The 15,000-nt window shown below is 47.3% G+C and overlaps 1 protein-coding gene across 1 annotated transcript in view; it reads right to left on the bottom strand.

Annotated features, from left to right (window-relative positions):
• The window catches only part of LOC132993654 (calpain-2 catalytic subunit-like), a 19,184-nt gene extending 4,785 nt beyond the window's left edge, over positions 1–14,399 (bottom strand). Inside the window, exons 1-14 of the mRNA XM_061063597.1 lie at positions 13,880–14,399; positions 12,454–12,523; positions 10,324–10,445; positions 6,093–6,226; positions 4,726–4,894; positions 4,324–4,407; positions 4,056–4,141; positions 2,749–2,823; positions 2,517–2,677; positions 2,277–2,446; positions 2,177–2,188; positions 1,214–1,425; positions 1,042–1,078; positions 207–272 (exon numbers count right to left, since the gene is read on the bottom strand). Coding sequence (XP_060919580.1) covers positions 207–272; positions 1,042–1,078; positions 1,214–1,425; positions 2,177–2,188; positions 2,277–2,446; positions 2,517–2,677; positions 2,749–2,823; positions 4,056–4,141; positions 4,324–4,407; positions 4,726–4,894; positions 6,093–6,226; positions 10,324–10,445; positions 12,454–12,523; positions 13,880–14,116 — 1,635 coding nt within the window. The 5' untranslated portion in view covers positions 14,117–14,399. The remainder of the gene's footprint in view (positions 1–206; positions 273–1,041; positions 1,079–1,213; positions 1,426–2,176; positions 2,189–2,276; positions 2,447–2,516; positions 2,678–2,748; positions 2,824–4,055; positions 4,142–4,323; positions 4,408–4,725; positions 4,895–6,092; positions 6,227–10,323; positions 10,446–12,453; positions 12,524–13,879) is intronic.
• Between the last annotated feature and the right edge of the window lie 601 nt (positions 14,400–15,000).

The following is a 15,000-nucleotide window of genomic DNA, read 5'->3' as shown; positions in this document are numbered from 1 at the left end:
CACCAGCATCATTTAAATCTTTACGACCAGCAGTTACCCCCTGCTGGACAAGTCTATGACAGTGGTCCTCGTGTGGTCTACCCTCAGGACCCACACAAATGCTATATCCACATTCAGGACCCCCTTCTGGGCCCCGACCCACCACTTGAGAACCACTGGTCTATGCTTATATTGACATCAGAGTATTAGGATCTGGATTCGCTCACCCCTCCTGCCAGCTGACTGAACAGTCCTCTGAATCGATCGTCCACGTCGTCCTCATCGACCTCGATCTGAAACAGGAATTCGACCCATCACATGTTAGCTGACAGGCGTGATGATGATGTCACAATAAAGTTCATTACAGAGGATCGATGAGTGGCGTGTGTGAGGCTAACATGAAGCAGCGTGTAGGTCGTGTGCGCCCCCTAACGCCCCGCTTCAGAGCGCTTACTGTTGCTAGGTTCCGAAAGTCTGCCTGCCATAGGTAACTCACTTTTTTTTTTTTGGGGGGGTATTTTGTTTCTTTATTGTAGAGACAGGACAGTGGATAGATTCAGAAATCAGGGAGAGAGAGAGTGGGGAATGACATGTGGGAAAAGAGCCACAGGTCGGATTTGAACCTGGCCCGCCCGCTTGGAGGACTACAGTGCCACCAGCGCCCCGGTAACTCGCTTTTAGATTAATTTAAGACAACTTCAAAATGTCAAAATCAACGGTGACCTGCTACACGTGAAGTGACTCTCTGGAAGTCCTCAGGATATTTAAACATGGCGTGTTTATTAACACTGTCACTCAGGAACTGACGATTCTTTTGACCAATCAACGGACAGCAGTGTGTCTAGCTCCGCCCCTTTCAGTCGGACATGCCCTCTTGTGACATATGGACACGCCCCCATGTGCACACCCCCATGTGACACATGGACACACCCCCATGTGACACATGGGCACGCCCTCTTGTGACACATGGGCACGCCCTCTTGTGACACATGGGCACGCCCTCTTGTGACACATGGGCACGCCCACATATGAAACATGTTAATCGGTCTCGGGTCACCTCACCTTCTCCACTCGGGACTCGATGGGGTCGTCCAGCTCTCTGCAGACACACAAACACATGAACATGTGACAGGAAGTCTCCAGAGTGTGAAGGAGGCGGGGTTAGTGAACATGTGACAGGAAGTCTCCAGAGTGTGAAGGAGGCGGGGTTAGTGAACGTGTGGCGTGGACTCACTGAAACTCGGCCTGCTTCTCGGAGAACACTCGGACACAGAAGTCTCCATTCTTGTTGGGCTCGAAGGTGGACGGGACGATCAGGTACTCTCCCGGCGGCAGGACGAAGCGGCTGCAGACTTCTCGCAGGTTGATGAAGGTCTCAGAGCGAGCTTTAGACGCTTTCCTCAGGAAGAAGTTCCTGTTCAGGTGGACGTTCCTCTGACCACAGAACTACAGACAGACAGGTGGAGAGAGAGACAGGTGGAGAGACAGACAGACAGACAGACAGGTGGAGAGACAGACAGGTAGACAGACAGGTGGAGAGACAGACAGACAGGTGGAGAGACAGGTGGAGAGACAGACAGGGAGAGACAGACAGACAGGTAGACAGAGAGACAGGTAGAGAGACAGACAGGTGGAGAGACCGGTAGAGAGACAGACAGACAGACAGGTGGAGAGACAGACAGGTGGAGAGAGAGACAGGTAGAGAGACAGACAGACAGACAGGTGGAGAGAGAGACAGGTAGAGAGACAGACAGACAGACAGACAGACAGGTGGAGAGAGAGACAGGTAGAGAGACAGACAGACAGGTGGAGAGAGAGACAGACAGACAGACAGAAAGAGAGACAGACAGACAGGTGGAGAGACAGACAGGTAGACAGACAGGAAGAGACAGACAGACAGATAGACAGAGAGACAGGTAGAGAGACAGACAGACAGGTGGAGAGAGAGACAGGTAGAGAGACAGACGGAGAGACAGACAGGTAGACAGACAGGTGGAGAGACAGGTAGAGAGACAGACAGACAGGTGGAGAGAGAGACAGGTAGAGAGACAGACAGACAGACAGACAGGTGGAGAGACAGACAGGAAGAGACAGACAGACAGGTAGAGAGACAGACAGACAGACAGACAGACAGACAGGTGAGAACAGATATTTCATTGAGGGTCAGACTCTGAGCTGCAGGTGGTCGTCCTCTTACCTCGTCAGGAACCTGAAACACAAGAAGAAGAAGAAGATTGAGAAAAACATTCTGGACAGACGAGCAGCTCGCTGTGAATCCCCACATGTCTGTGTCTCACCTCGTAGATGGCGAATCCCACCGTGTGCATGTCCTCGCCCAACTTCCTCATGCGTCTGCGGTTCTTCTGGATCAGACCGACCACGAAGCTGCAACCGGACTCGCCGTCATCGGGGTCGTCGTCCTCCTCGTCCAGCTTGATGACAAACTGAGGGTTGGTCCAGAACGAGTCTGATGTGAGGAAACACAAGATGAGTCACAGGAAGGCGTGCCCTGCTCTGTGTCTCACAGGATCACTTACTGGGGAAGTTCCTGCAGCCCCCCGCAGTGGACCCTCTCCTCCAGGTGCCGTCGAACTTGTTCAGAGACCACTTGGAGATGGACTCATCGCTCAGGGCGTCAGGTGTCAGGTTACAGATCTCCAGCCGAGAGTAATGACGCAGGAAGTCAGAGAAGGACATCCTGCAAGACACAGCAGAGGGTTAAGTTCAGGATGAAGATCAGGAAGGATGGAGATGAAGATGAAGTTTTACCAGAACTCTCCGTCCTCTGAGCGGTGACTCAGACGCTCGCGGTCCTCATCGCTGATGTAACGCCACTCTGACGAGCTGTTGGAGCACGAGACAAGACATGAACACAAATTAATGTCAACAAACAAGACGTGAAAATGACGCCTTAAACTCACACAATATACCGTTAAACCCATGATCACACCCTCTGGTAAGACCACACCCCCACGCCCTCTTGTGCTTATAGACACGCCCACGTGACACATGGCCACGCCCACGTGACACATGGCCACGCCCCCAATGCGACACATGGACACGCCCTCTTTTGACATGTGGACACGGCCCATGAGACGCATGGACACGCCCCATGTGACACACCCTATTGTGCATATAGACACGCCCATGTGACACATGGCCACGCCCACGTGACACATGAACACACCCTCTTGCAGGACATGAGCACGCCCCATGTGACACATGGACACGCCCTCTTGTGACACGTAGACACGCCCTTTTGTGACACATGGACACGGCCATGAGACGCATGAACACGCCCTCTTGTGACACAGACACGCCCACGTGACACATCCTCTTGTGGCACATGAACACGCCCCCATGTGACACATGGACACGCCCACATATGAAACATGGACACGCCCTCTTGTGACACAGTCACGCCCCATGCGACACATGGACACGCCCACTTGTGACACATGGACATGTCCTCTTGTGACACGTGGACACGCCCTCTTGTGACACATGGACACGACACATGGACATGTCCTCTTGTGACACGTGGACACACCCTCTTGTGACACATGGACACACCCCATGTGCTATATGGACACACCCTCTTGTGACACATGGACACGCCCCCATGTGACATATGGACACGCCCTCTTGTGATAAACTCTGAAGATGCTCTTGTCTCTTTAGTGTCAACAGAAAAGTTTTAAAATGTTTATTGAGAGTGGAATAAAATAAAAATGTAAAATGTTTTCATGCACATTAAAGTGTTGTATTCCCACAGTAACCAGCAGGGGGCAGCAGTGCAGACATTCAGCCTGTCTGATGAAACAGTCAGTCATCGTCCGTCTCTGCAGAGCTTCAGAGGATCAACGCTCGCTGACTCCACCCGACTGAGGCAAAACGCAGGGAGGGGCTGGCTGATGAAACAAACTGTCAGGACACCTGCTCAGGTGTCTCAGTGTCATGTTACGACAGGAGTCACCTGTTGGTCCCTGAAGCTGTCAGTACTTCATACCCCGAGCACCTTTAAAGATACTGTGACACCTACACCTGTGTTCACCTGAGCTGTCGGGGTCACCTACTTGTCACTCCACGCTCCGGTCCACTCCACCTGACCCCAGGGGTTCCTGATCCGGATCAGCTTCTCCATGTTTCCACGGTACTCTACCTGCAAAGACAAGCAGAGGAGAAGGTCACACCTGATTGGATCAACAGCATCCCTGTCACTTCAAAGAGCAGAAGCCCCGCCCCCAAGCAAGAAGAATGTGAAGCTCCATTTAGCAGCAGACCGTCTAACAGCATGTTAATGCAGAGGGGGCGGGGCCAGATTTGGGAGGCGTGTCCTCTTACCTGATCTGCTCCTGTCACAGAGTAGGCGTGGCCTTTCACCAGCTTCTGACCAGTGACCGCCTCCGAGTCAGCCGAGCTCGTAATCTGAAACAAAAATCACATGTTGATAATGCAGACCTGCAGACCAGCTTACAGGTGAACCAGTCTGGTCTAGTCATGTTAATGAAGACCTGCAGACCTGCAGACCGGCTTACAGGTGAACCAGTCTGGTCTAGTCATGTTAATGAAGACCTGCAGACCTGCAGACCGGCTTACAGGTGAACCAGTCTGGTCTAGTCATGTTAATGAAGACCTGCAGACCAGCTTACAGGTGAACCATCCTGGTCTAGTCCTGATCCCCTGGTCCACCTCCAGGTTTGGGTCTAGCTTTATGTACAGGACTGTGCTGGGACCAGGTCTTACGTCTATGGAGCAGCCCATCAGGGAGCCGCGCTTCTGGGCCTTCTGGATGATGTGGAACAGGTGTGGACTGGGCCGGTTCAGGTCGTGGGCTTCAGCGATCCCCCCCGTGAAATCCTCGAAACCCTCGGTGGTCGATCCACCAGACAGCGCCTCGTAAGACCCGGTCAACCTGCAACCAGCACATAGCTACTGGTCATACTGGGACAGAGTTACTGGTCATACTGGGACAGAGTTACTGGTGATACTGGGACAGAGTTACTGGTGATACTGGGACAGAGTTACTGGTCATACTGGCACAGAGATACTGGTCATACTGGGACAGAGTTACTGGTCATACTGGGACAGAGATACTGGTCATAATGGGACAGAGTTACTGGTCATACTGGGACAGAGTTACTGGTCATACTGGCACAGAGATACTGGTCATACTGGGACAGAGATACTGGTCATACTGGGACAGAGTTACTGGTCATACTGGGACAGAGTTACTGGTCATACTGGGACAGAGTTACTGGTGATACTGGGACAGAGTTACTGGTCATACTGGCACAGAGATATTGGTCATACTGGGACAGAGTTACTGGTCATACTGGGACAGAGATACTGGTCATACTGGGACAGAGATACTGGTCATACTGGGACAGAGATACTGGTCATACTGGGACAGAGATACTGGCGATACTGGGACAGAGTTACTGGTCATACTGGGACTGAGCTACTGGTCATACTGGGACAGAGTTGTGTCAATAGTCGGTATATAGTGTTTGGTTTCTTTTAATCAAATGGAAATCTGAATAAACAGTTTAAAGTGACGGTGCTGGTCTCAGTCTCTGCTTTGTTGATAATATCACAACAGGCTGTAGGACCACAGCAGGTCTATATGCAGACTCAACAACTGTTATATAAATCATTTATAGTCTTCTGACCACTTATAGCATTTCAGTTACCTTACCACACACACACACTTCCTCACTGATGTGAGTCAGCAAGTCAAAGTGGCTTTTATCATATTTGAGCTAATGCACATTAGACTCACACAGTGCTGGCTTTGTTTTCACTGTAAACCTGTTTGCACTCTGACAAATATCTAGATCACTTCAGGAGGACTGTTCCAGAGATTCTCCTGATCTGGTTGTTCACACATGCACCTCACAGTGGGAGACTATCCCTGTCAGACATGAGGGGGGGCGGGGGAGTCTCTCAATATGAAACCAACTAGTCATACTAGGTCACATTGAACAAGTGGTCGTTCATATTAATCTGTCTTTCAAGGGACCCAAACACACCATGTGAAGTCCTTTGTAGGGCGCTACATTCAATTTAATAAAATAAAACCCTCAGATCTGGTCCTCAGACTCTGGTCTTACTTGGCGTAGGCTTTCTCCAGCAGGGCGCTCCAGAACTCCCTCCCCTCAGCAGAGTGGACGAACAATAGCTCGTCATCTTTAGTGGGCAGACGGTCATCGATCACCACGTCCATCCACTCACCAAACTGCCAGAACTACAGAGAGAGAGAGTGTTGGTGTGTTGGTGTGTTGGTGTGTTGATGTGTTGGTGTGTTGATGTGTTGGTGTGTTGGTGTGTTGGTGTGTTGATGTGTTGGTGTGTTGGTGTGTTGATGTGTTGGTGTATTGATGTGTTGGTGTGTTGATGTGTTGATGTGTTGATGTGTTGGTGTGTTGGTGTGTTGGTGTGTTGGTGTGTTGGTGTGTTGGTGTGTTGATGTGTTGATGTGTTGGTGTATTGGTGTATTGATGTGTTGATGTGTTGATGTGTTGGTGTGTTGATGTATTGGTGTATTGATGTGTTGATGTGTTGGTGTGTTGATGTGTTGGTGTGTTGGTGTGTTGATGTGTTGGTGTGTTGATGTGTTGGTGTATTGATTTGTTGATGTGTTGGTGTGTTGGTGTGTTGGTGTGTTGGTGTATTGGTGTGTTGGTGTGTTGATGTGTTGATGTGTTTATGTGTTGGTGTGTTGATGTGTTGGTGTGTTGGTGTGTTGATGTGTTGGTGTGTTGGTGTATTGGTGTGTTGGTGTGTTGATGTGTTGATGTGTTTATGTGTTGGTGTGTTGATGTGTTGGTGTGTTGGTGTGTTGATGTGTTGGTGTGTTGATGTGTTGGTGTATTGATTTGTTGATGTGTTGGTGTGTTGGTGTGTTGGTGTATTGATGTGTTGGTGTGTTGGTGTGTTGATGTGTTGGTGTGTTGATGTGTTGGTGTATTGATGTGTTGGTGTGTTGGTGTGTTGGTGTGTTGGTGTGTTGATGTGTTGATGTGTTGGTGTGTTGATGTGTTGGTGTGTTGATGTGTTGGTGTATTGATGTGTTGGTGTATTGGTGTGTTGATGTGTTGATGTGTTGGTGTGTTGGTGTGTTGGTGTATTGATGTGTTGATGTGTTGATGTGTTGGTGTGTTGGTGTGTTGGTGTGTTGATGTGTTGGTGTGTTGGTGTATTGGTGTGTTGATGTGTTGGTGTGTTGATGTATTGGTGTGTTGATGTGTTGATATGTTGATGTGTTGGTGTGTTGATGTGTTGGTGTATTGATGTGTTGGTGTATTGATGTGTTGATGTGTTGGTGTGTTGATGTGTTGGTGTGTTGATGTGTTGGTGTGTTGATGTGTTGGTGTGTTGGTGTGTTGATGTATTGATGTGTTGGTGTGTTGATGTGTTGGTGTGTTGATGTGTTGGTGTATTGATGTGTTGATGTGTTGGTGTGTTGATGTGTTGGTGTGTTGATGTGTTGATGTGTTGGTGTGTTGATGTGTTGATGTGTTGGTGTGTTGATGTGTTGGTGTGTTGATGTGTTGGTGTATTGGTGTGTTGATGTGTTGGTGTGTTGGTGTGTTGGTGTATTGATGTGTTGATGTGTTGATGTGTTGGTGTGTTGGTGTGTTGGTGTGTTGATGTGTTGGTGTGTTGGTGTATTGGTGTATTGATGTGTTGGTGTATTGATGTGTTGATGTGTTGGTGTGTTGGTGTGTTGATGTGTTGGTGTGTTGATGTGTTGATGTATTGATGTGTTGGTGTATTGATGTGTTGGTGTATTGATGTGTTGGTGTATTGATGTGTTGATGTGTTGGTGTGTTGATGTGTTGGTGTGTTGATGTGTTGGTGTGTTGATGTATTGATGTGTTGGTGTGTTGGTGTGTTGGTGTGTTGATGTGTTGGTGTATTGATGTGTTGGTGTATTGGTGTGTTGATGTGTTGATGTGTTGATGTATTGATGTGTTGGTGTGTTGATGTGTTGATGTGTTGATGTGTTGGTGTATTGATGTGTTGGTGTGTTGATGTGTTGGTGTGTTGGTGTGTTGATGTGTTGGTGTGTTGATGTGTTGGTGTGTTGATGTGTTGATGTGTTGGTGTATTGATGTGTTGGTGTGTTGATGTGTTGATGTGTTGATGTATTGATGTGTTGGTGTATTGATGTGTTGGTGTGTTGATGTATTGATGTGTTGATGTATTGATGTGTTGATGTGTTGATGTGTTGGTGTATTGATGTGTTGGTGTGTTGATGTGTTGGTGTGTTGATGTGTTGATGTGTTGGTGTGTTGATGTGTTGGTGTGTTGATGTGTTGATGTGTTGGTGTGTTGGTGTGTTGGTGTGTTGATGTGTTGATGTGTTGGTGTGTTGATGTGTTGATGTGTTGGTGTGTTGGTGTATTGATGTGTTGGTGTGTTGGTGTGTTGATGTGTTGATGTATTGATGTGTTGGTGTGTTGATGTGTTGATGTGTTGATGTATTGATGTGTTGGTGTGTTGATGTGTTGATGTGTTGATGTGTTGGTGTATTGATGTGTTGGTGTGTTGATGTGTTGGTGTGTTGATGTGTTGGTGTGTTGATGTGTTGGTGTGTTGATGTGTTGATGTGTTGGTGTGTTGATGTGTTGATGTGTTGGTGTGTTGATGTGTTGGTGTGTTGATGTGTTGGTGTATTGATGTATTGATGTGTTGGTGTGTTGATGTGTTGGTGTGTTGATGTGTTGATGTGTTGGTGTGTTGATGTGTTGATGTGTTGGTGTATTGATGTGTTGGTGTATTGATGTGTTGGTGTGTTGGTGTGTTGGTGTATTGGTGTGTTGATGTGTTGGTGTGTTGATGTGTTGGTGTATTGATGTGTTGGTGTATTGATGTGTTGATGTGTTGGTGTGTTGATGTGTTGGTGTATTGATGTGTTGGTGTGTTGATGTGTTGGTGTGTTGGTGTATTGGTGTGTTGATGTGTTGGTGTGTTGGTGTGTTGATGTATTGATGTGTTGGTGTATTGATGTGTTGGTGTATTGATGTGTTGATGTGTTGGTGTGTTGATGTGTTGGTGTATTGATGTGTTGGTGTATTGATGTGTTGGTGTATTGATGTGTTGATGTGTTGGTGTGTTGGTGTGTTGATGTGTTGGTGTGTTGGTGTGTTGGTGTGTTGGTGTGTTGATGTGTTGGTGTGTTGGTGTGTTGATGTGTTGGTGTGTTGGTGTGTTGGTGTGTTGGTGTGTTGATGTGTTGGTGTGTTGGTGTGTTGGTGTGTTGATGTGTTGGTGTGTTGGTGTGTTGGTGTATTGGTGTGTTGATGTGTTGATGTGTTGGTGTGTTGGTGTGTTGATGTGTTGATGTGTTGGTGTGTTGGTGTGTTGGTGTGTTGGTGTATTGGTGTGTTGGTGTGTTGATGTGTTGGTGTGTTGGTGTGTTGATGTGTTGGTGTATTGATTTGTTGATGTGTTGGTGTGTTGGTGTGTTGGTGTATTGATGTGTTGGTGTGTTGGTGTGTTGATGTGTTGATGTGTTGGTGTGTTGATGTGTTGGTGTATTGATGTGTTGGTGTATTGGTGTGTTGATGTGTTGATGTGTTGATGTGTTGATGTGTTGATGTGTTGGTGTGTTGATGTGTTGATGTGTTGGTGTATTGATGTGTTGGTGTGTTGATGTGTTGGTGTATTGATGTGTTGGTGTATTGGTGTGTTGATGTGTTGATGTGTTGATGTGTTGATGTGTTGGTGTGTTGGTGTGTTGATGTGTTGATGTATTGGTGTGTTGGTGTGTTGATGTGTTGGTGTGTTGGTGTGTTGATGTGTTGGTGTATTGGTGTATTGGTGTGTTGATGTGTTGATGTGTTGATGTGTTGGTGTGTTGGTGTGTTGGTGTGTTGATGTGTTGATGTGTTGGTGTGTTGGTGTGTTGGTGTGTTGATGTGTTGATGTATTGGTGTATTGGTGTGTTGATGTGTTGATGTGTTGATGTGTTGATGTGTTGGTGTGTTGGTGTGTTGATGTGTTGATGTATTGGTGTATTGATGTGTTGATGTGTTGGTGTATTGGTGTGTTGATGTGTTGGTGTGTTGGTGTGTTGGTGTGTTGATGTGTTGATGTGTTGGTGTATTGGTGTATTGATGTGTTGGTGTGTTGATGTGTTGATGTGTTGGTGTGTTGATGTGTTGGTGTATTGATGTGTTGGTGTATTGATGTGTTGATGTGTTGGTGTGTTGATGTGTTGGTGTGTTGATGTGTTGGTGTGTTGGTGTGTTGATGTGTTGATGTGTTGGTGTGTTGGTGTGTTGATGTGTTGATGTGTTGATGTGTTGATGTGTTGATGTGTTGGCGTATGTGTACCTCAAAGTGGAAGATTCCGCAGTACTCTCCGTCTCTGAAGCTCTGGTCATGTGGGACGACTCGAGCCAGAACCTCCTCATTCAGGGTGAGTGAGGCGATGGCAGCGAGCAGCCAGCAGTCACCTGGATGATAACAGGAGGGCGGGGCTTAGGACATCTCCATCACTGTCATTACATAACTTAAAGGTGTTGAAGTGTGAAGCTCAGAAAGATCCACATTATTCAGAGCATGGTCAAGAGGGTGTTTCTGACGCTCAGATGTCAGAGTGTCCTTAAACACACCATCAGTCTCTGACACCTGTAGGAATGTGTCACTATTTCCTGGTGAAACACAAACATCCTGTGATTCCCTCCTGAGCTTGTGATGACATCACAGCCAGCCGACGGCCACCTGCCTGACAGCATGTTTACTCTTACTGTTGACGAGACACACACACACACACACACACACACACACACACACACACACACACACACACACACACACACACACACACACACACACACACACACACACACACACACACACACACACACACACACACACACACACACACACACACACACACACACACACACACACACACACACACACACACACACACACACACACACACACACACACACACACACACACACACACACACACACACACACACACACACACACACACACACACACACACACACACACACACACACACACACACACACACACACACACACACACACACACACACACACACACACACACACACACACACACACGATATCAGGCGTCTACGAAGTCTATCTTTGTTGCCGTGGTTACAAAGAGGAATCGATATCATATCACTTTAACTAGAATCAAACTGAAGTCTGAAAGTCTGGTATCATGGGCCGCCAGATGGCCTAGTGGTTGTGTTGCACGCTCCATGTACAGAGGATATAATCCTCCTTGCAGCGGCCACCACATGGGGCAAATGAGATGGCCCCGCCCACTTAGGGCCGCCGTGTCAGTGTGCATTAAAACGGAGCGTCGCTACAAAGAGAACAACTGAAGGAGAACCAACCGATGAAAAGAGCCCAACCAACAGCTAGCTTACTGTAATACATAGACTGGAAACGTGGTGAAATAGTTAGCTTAGCTTTGCATTAAGACCAGAAACAGGGGGAATGACTAAATAATGATCGTCATGTTCGGATTGGAGCTGAGTTTCTGCAGACTCTGATCCTGATTTGACTTCCAAATACATTTTCCTTTTTTTTTGCATCAGAGCTGCAGATCGACACAGACACACCTCTCTGATCTTTAATCTGTAGTTTGTTTGAGGTTAGAGTCTCTGTGAACACACACAGTCTGTACGTCATGTTGCTGGTTGTTGGAAAGTTGTGCAACCTTAAGAGTCAACCTGCAGGCAGAACTCAGGGCTCATCTCTGGATAACGATCTGTGCAGCCTCTTTTGTCCTCCCTGTCTGTGCACATGCTTATTACACTTATTTGAACTGGAGGTGTGTGTGTGTGTGTGTGTGTGTGTGTGTGTGTGGGGACAGGAACCGGCTCTTCCAGTCTGACGGGCTGCTGCCATAAACTGTGAGTGTTGTGTTCAGGGCCCACATAAAGAGTAGCTGCTCTCAGCTTTGTTTGCAGCAGATCAAACACGCCTCGTTATAAATGATCGATGACATGATGTGCTCAGGACATGCTGTCGACCACGATCATAGAGCGGCGCCCACGCCACGTCTTCACTATAACAATAATGTGTCATGATGCATTCACTGATCAGTAGTTCAGTAGTAGATCACAGATTGTAGATCTACAGCGCCGTCACATGAAGGTGACATGAAGAGAAGAGTGAAAGCTGAGGAGGCGAGACATCAACAAACACATGAACGAGTGAAGAAAGGCGAGGACGATAACATCTTCGTCTGATCTCATGATTCAAACCGAGTTATCTGCTTTATGACGGCTAACAAACATACGTTTAAAAAGACTGAAGGCAGAAACATTCTAATAATCATTTTACTATATAAAGCAGAACATCGTCTGCATATTGCCTAAACTACAGATCTGTGTGGACCTCTGTGTGTGCATGTGTGCGTGTGTATTATGTGCGTGTGTGTGTGTGTGTGTGTGTGTGTGTGTCCTCACCCAGAGCTCCCTGACAGATGTCGGTCCTCGAGGCTCCGGAGATGATGAACTCAGGGTTTCTGGTCAACTCCTGCACACAGAAGAGAACTCAGTAAGAGTTCAGTGAGAGAGAATAACTTTGTCATCTTTTTGTGTGTGTGCATGTCTGACTGTGTGTGTGTGTGTGTGTGTCTGATTCAAACACAATCTGACCTCACGGACCGGGACGCCGATCACGGTGTCGCAGAATCAATATGAACGTACAAAGGCGTGATGAGGGCGGAGCTTAATTAAAGAAGTCTGAAAAGAGTGACAGACTTCTCTTGAGACGCCCCCTGCTGGCCGTTAAAAGAGACGCAGGTATAAGGCACTTCTTATTGGACAAACGCCTCACACCTCTTGTCTGACTATAATGACCACGAAGGCCTGGTGGAGTGGCGAACGAGTCAGAGTTTGTTCAGCTTCTGTTATAAAGTATTAAATTCACACATTTTAATTACAGATTTAGAGTTTGTCAGGTTCCTCAGGTCCAGTCCATCAGGATCCTCAGACTCTAAATCCAGTTTTTTATGACGTGGCTCCGCCCAGCTCAAACACTCATTATAGTGGGAGTGACCCAGTTTAACCACAGCTCCCATTGTGAGCCTGCAGCTGGGTGTGGGCGTCTGATCAGACGACAGAAAATATTACTTCAGAGAAGAATCGCCCACAGCGCGATCCGGGGCAGATTATCTGAGTGTTGATGATCACGATCAGCTGACTGAATCCAAACAAACACTTAAGAACGTGAGATAACCAGGAGGAAGTGATCCGTCCAATCAGCAGCTCAGATCAGTCTGAAAAACAAAACCGCAGGCGGAGAGTGCTCAGCATCAGCATTGTCACCACCTGGAGCTTTAAAATGTTTTTCATAACTTTGACCCGTTAGAGTCTCGCCTCTGACAGCGGTCCTATTTATTCAAAACTTCACTGACATTTAAAACAAAATACGAATAAAAAAATAAAAGTGGTCAGAAACCCCGATCAGATGTTTGTAAAGGTTGTGCCAAAAAGTTTTGTTTAACTTGAATCTGCAGTTTTTTAAATGAGGTCTGGTATCAGAACTCTGAAAAGAGTGTACCAAACCTCATTAGAATAAAGAGTGTTTTTAAAGCACTGACCCGGAGCCTGTGAAGGTTACCTGATGATCTCATGATACCTGCAGGATCAGAAGTACAGACTGTGGAGAGGCGTCATTGGAAGATTTTCAAATGGAGTGTGGCACTAAAGGAGTGTACCAAACCTCATTAGAATAAAGAGTGTTTTTTAAATCACTGAGCCTGGGTTTAAAGAGAGAACATGTTGTGTGATGTTTGTGCAGAAATTAAATCTGCAGTTTTTTAAATGAGATCTGGTGTTAGAAAATAAAAGCCTGATTAGAATAAAGAGTGTTTTTAAAGTCACTCACCGTGGGTCTCTGCCAGGTCACCCCCCGGACCTTGTATGAATTGGGGCCGAGGTCCTTGAAGCCCAGGGAGGAGGGCAGAGCCGGAAACGCCTCGTCCTGGAACAGACGGCCGGACTCGAAGCAGCTCTGCCGCAGACTCTCGAAGTCCTGGTTCAGGTACTTCACCGCCTGGCTGTTGGTGCCGATGCCCCGGTCCTTGTCCCGGCGGTGCTGCAGCGAAGACGCGATGCCCGACATGATGCTGGGTCCTGGAGCCTGGAAGGGGACGGCCTGGAAGGTCCGGTAGAGGTTTTGGAAAGTTTTGGAGTCTTCGGAGGAGTCTGAGGCTGCAGGTGAGTGATGCCAGGAAGGGAGTGCTCTCTCTGCTGAAAATAAAGAGTCCCGAGTTTATGTACGCAGTGACACCTGAGACTTCCGCCGAGGACCTTCACAATAAAACTAGCATTGCGAGAAGATGGTTTAACTTCAATACGTCAACCAAACCAACATGGAGATAAAAAGAGGTTCTTCACAGCGCTGGAAGGTCACCGTGAACAAACATGAACATCAGCTGGTATCATCGTTTAAGGTTTATTATTATTAAACATTTGTTTTGAAACTCAGTGCTGAAGCTGTCAGGGTGGATCCTCCTGCAGAGAACAAACACAGAAAGTGTGTGTGTGTGTGTGTGTGTGTGTGTGTGTGTGTGTGTGTGTGTGTGTGTGTGTGTGTGTGTGTGTGTGTAAACTAGTGAATCACAGTTGAGCCTGAGGTGTTTCCCTCTGCAGACCACGCCCTCTGTCCTCACAGAGGGCGTGGTCTTACTGTGAAAAAGGAAAAAGGGACTTCCTGTGGAGCGGCAGAGGATGACGAGTTAAATAAAAGGCGACCACCTGAGACTCCAGCCACAAGGCCCGTCTCCACAGCTCACAGGACGTTAAGGTAACCATGGTAACAACAGGGCAGTTCTATGATGTGGAAAACAAATATCAACAACATCTGCAGGACAGTGTCTCCTTCACTTATCAGACGCTTTTATCTAAAGAGACGAACATCAGAGAGAAAGAACACGAGAGAGGAGAGAGAGAGAGAGAGAGAGAGGAGACAACGACAGGAAGTACAAACAAACAGATTTAAGTCTG

This window comes from Labrus mixtus, chromosome 2 (assembly GCF_963584025.1).
Source record: "Labrus mixtus chromosome 2, fLabMix1.1, whole genome shotgun sequence".
NCBI classification, from domain to species: domain Eukaryota; kingdom Metazoa; phylum Chordata; class Actinopteri; order Labriformes; family Labridae; genus Labrus; species Labrus mixtus.
The sequence above is the reverse complement of the archived record's forward strand: the minus strand, read 5'-3'. Positions and strand labels throughout refer to the sequence as shown.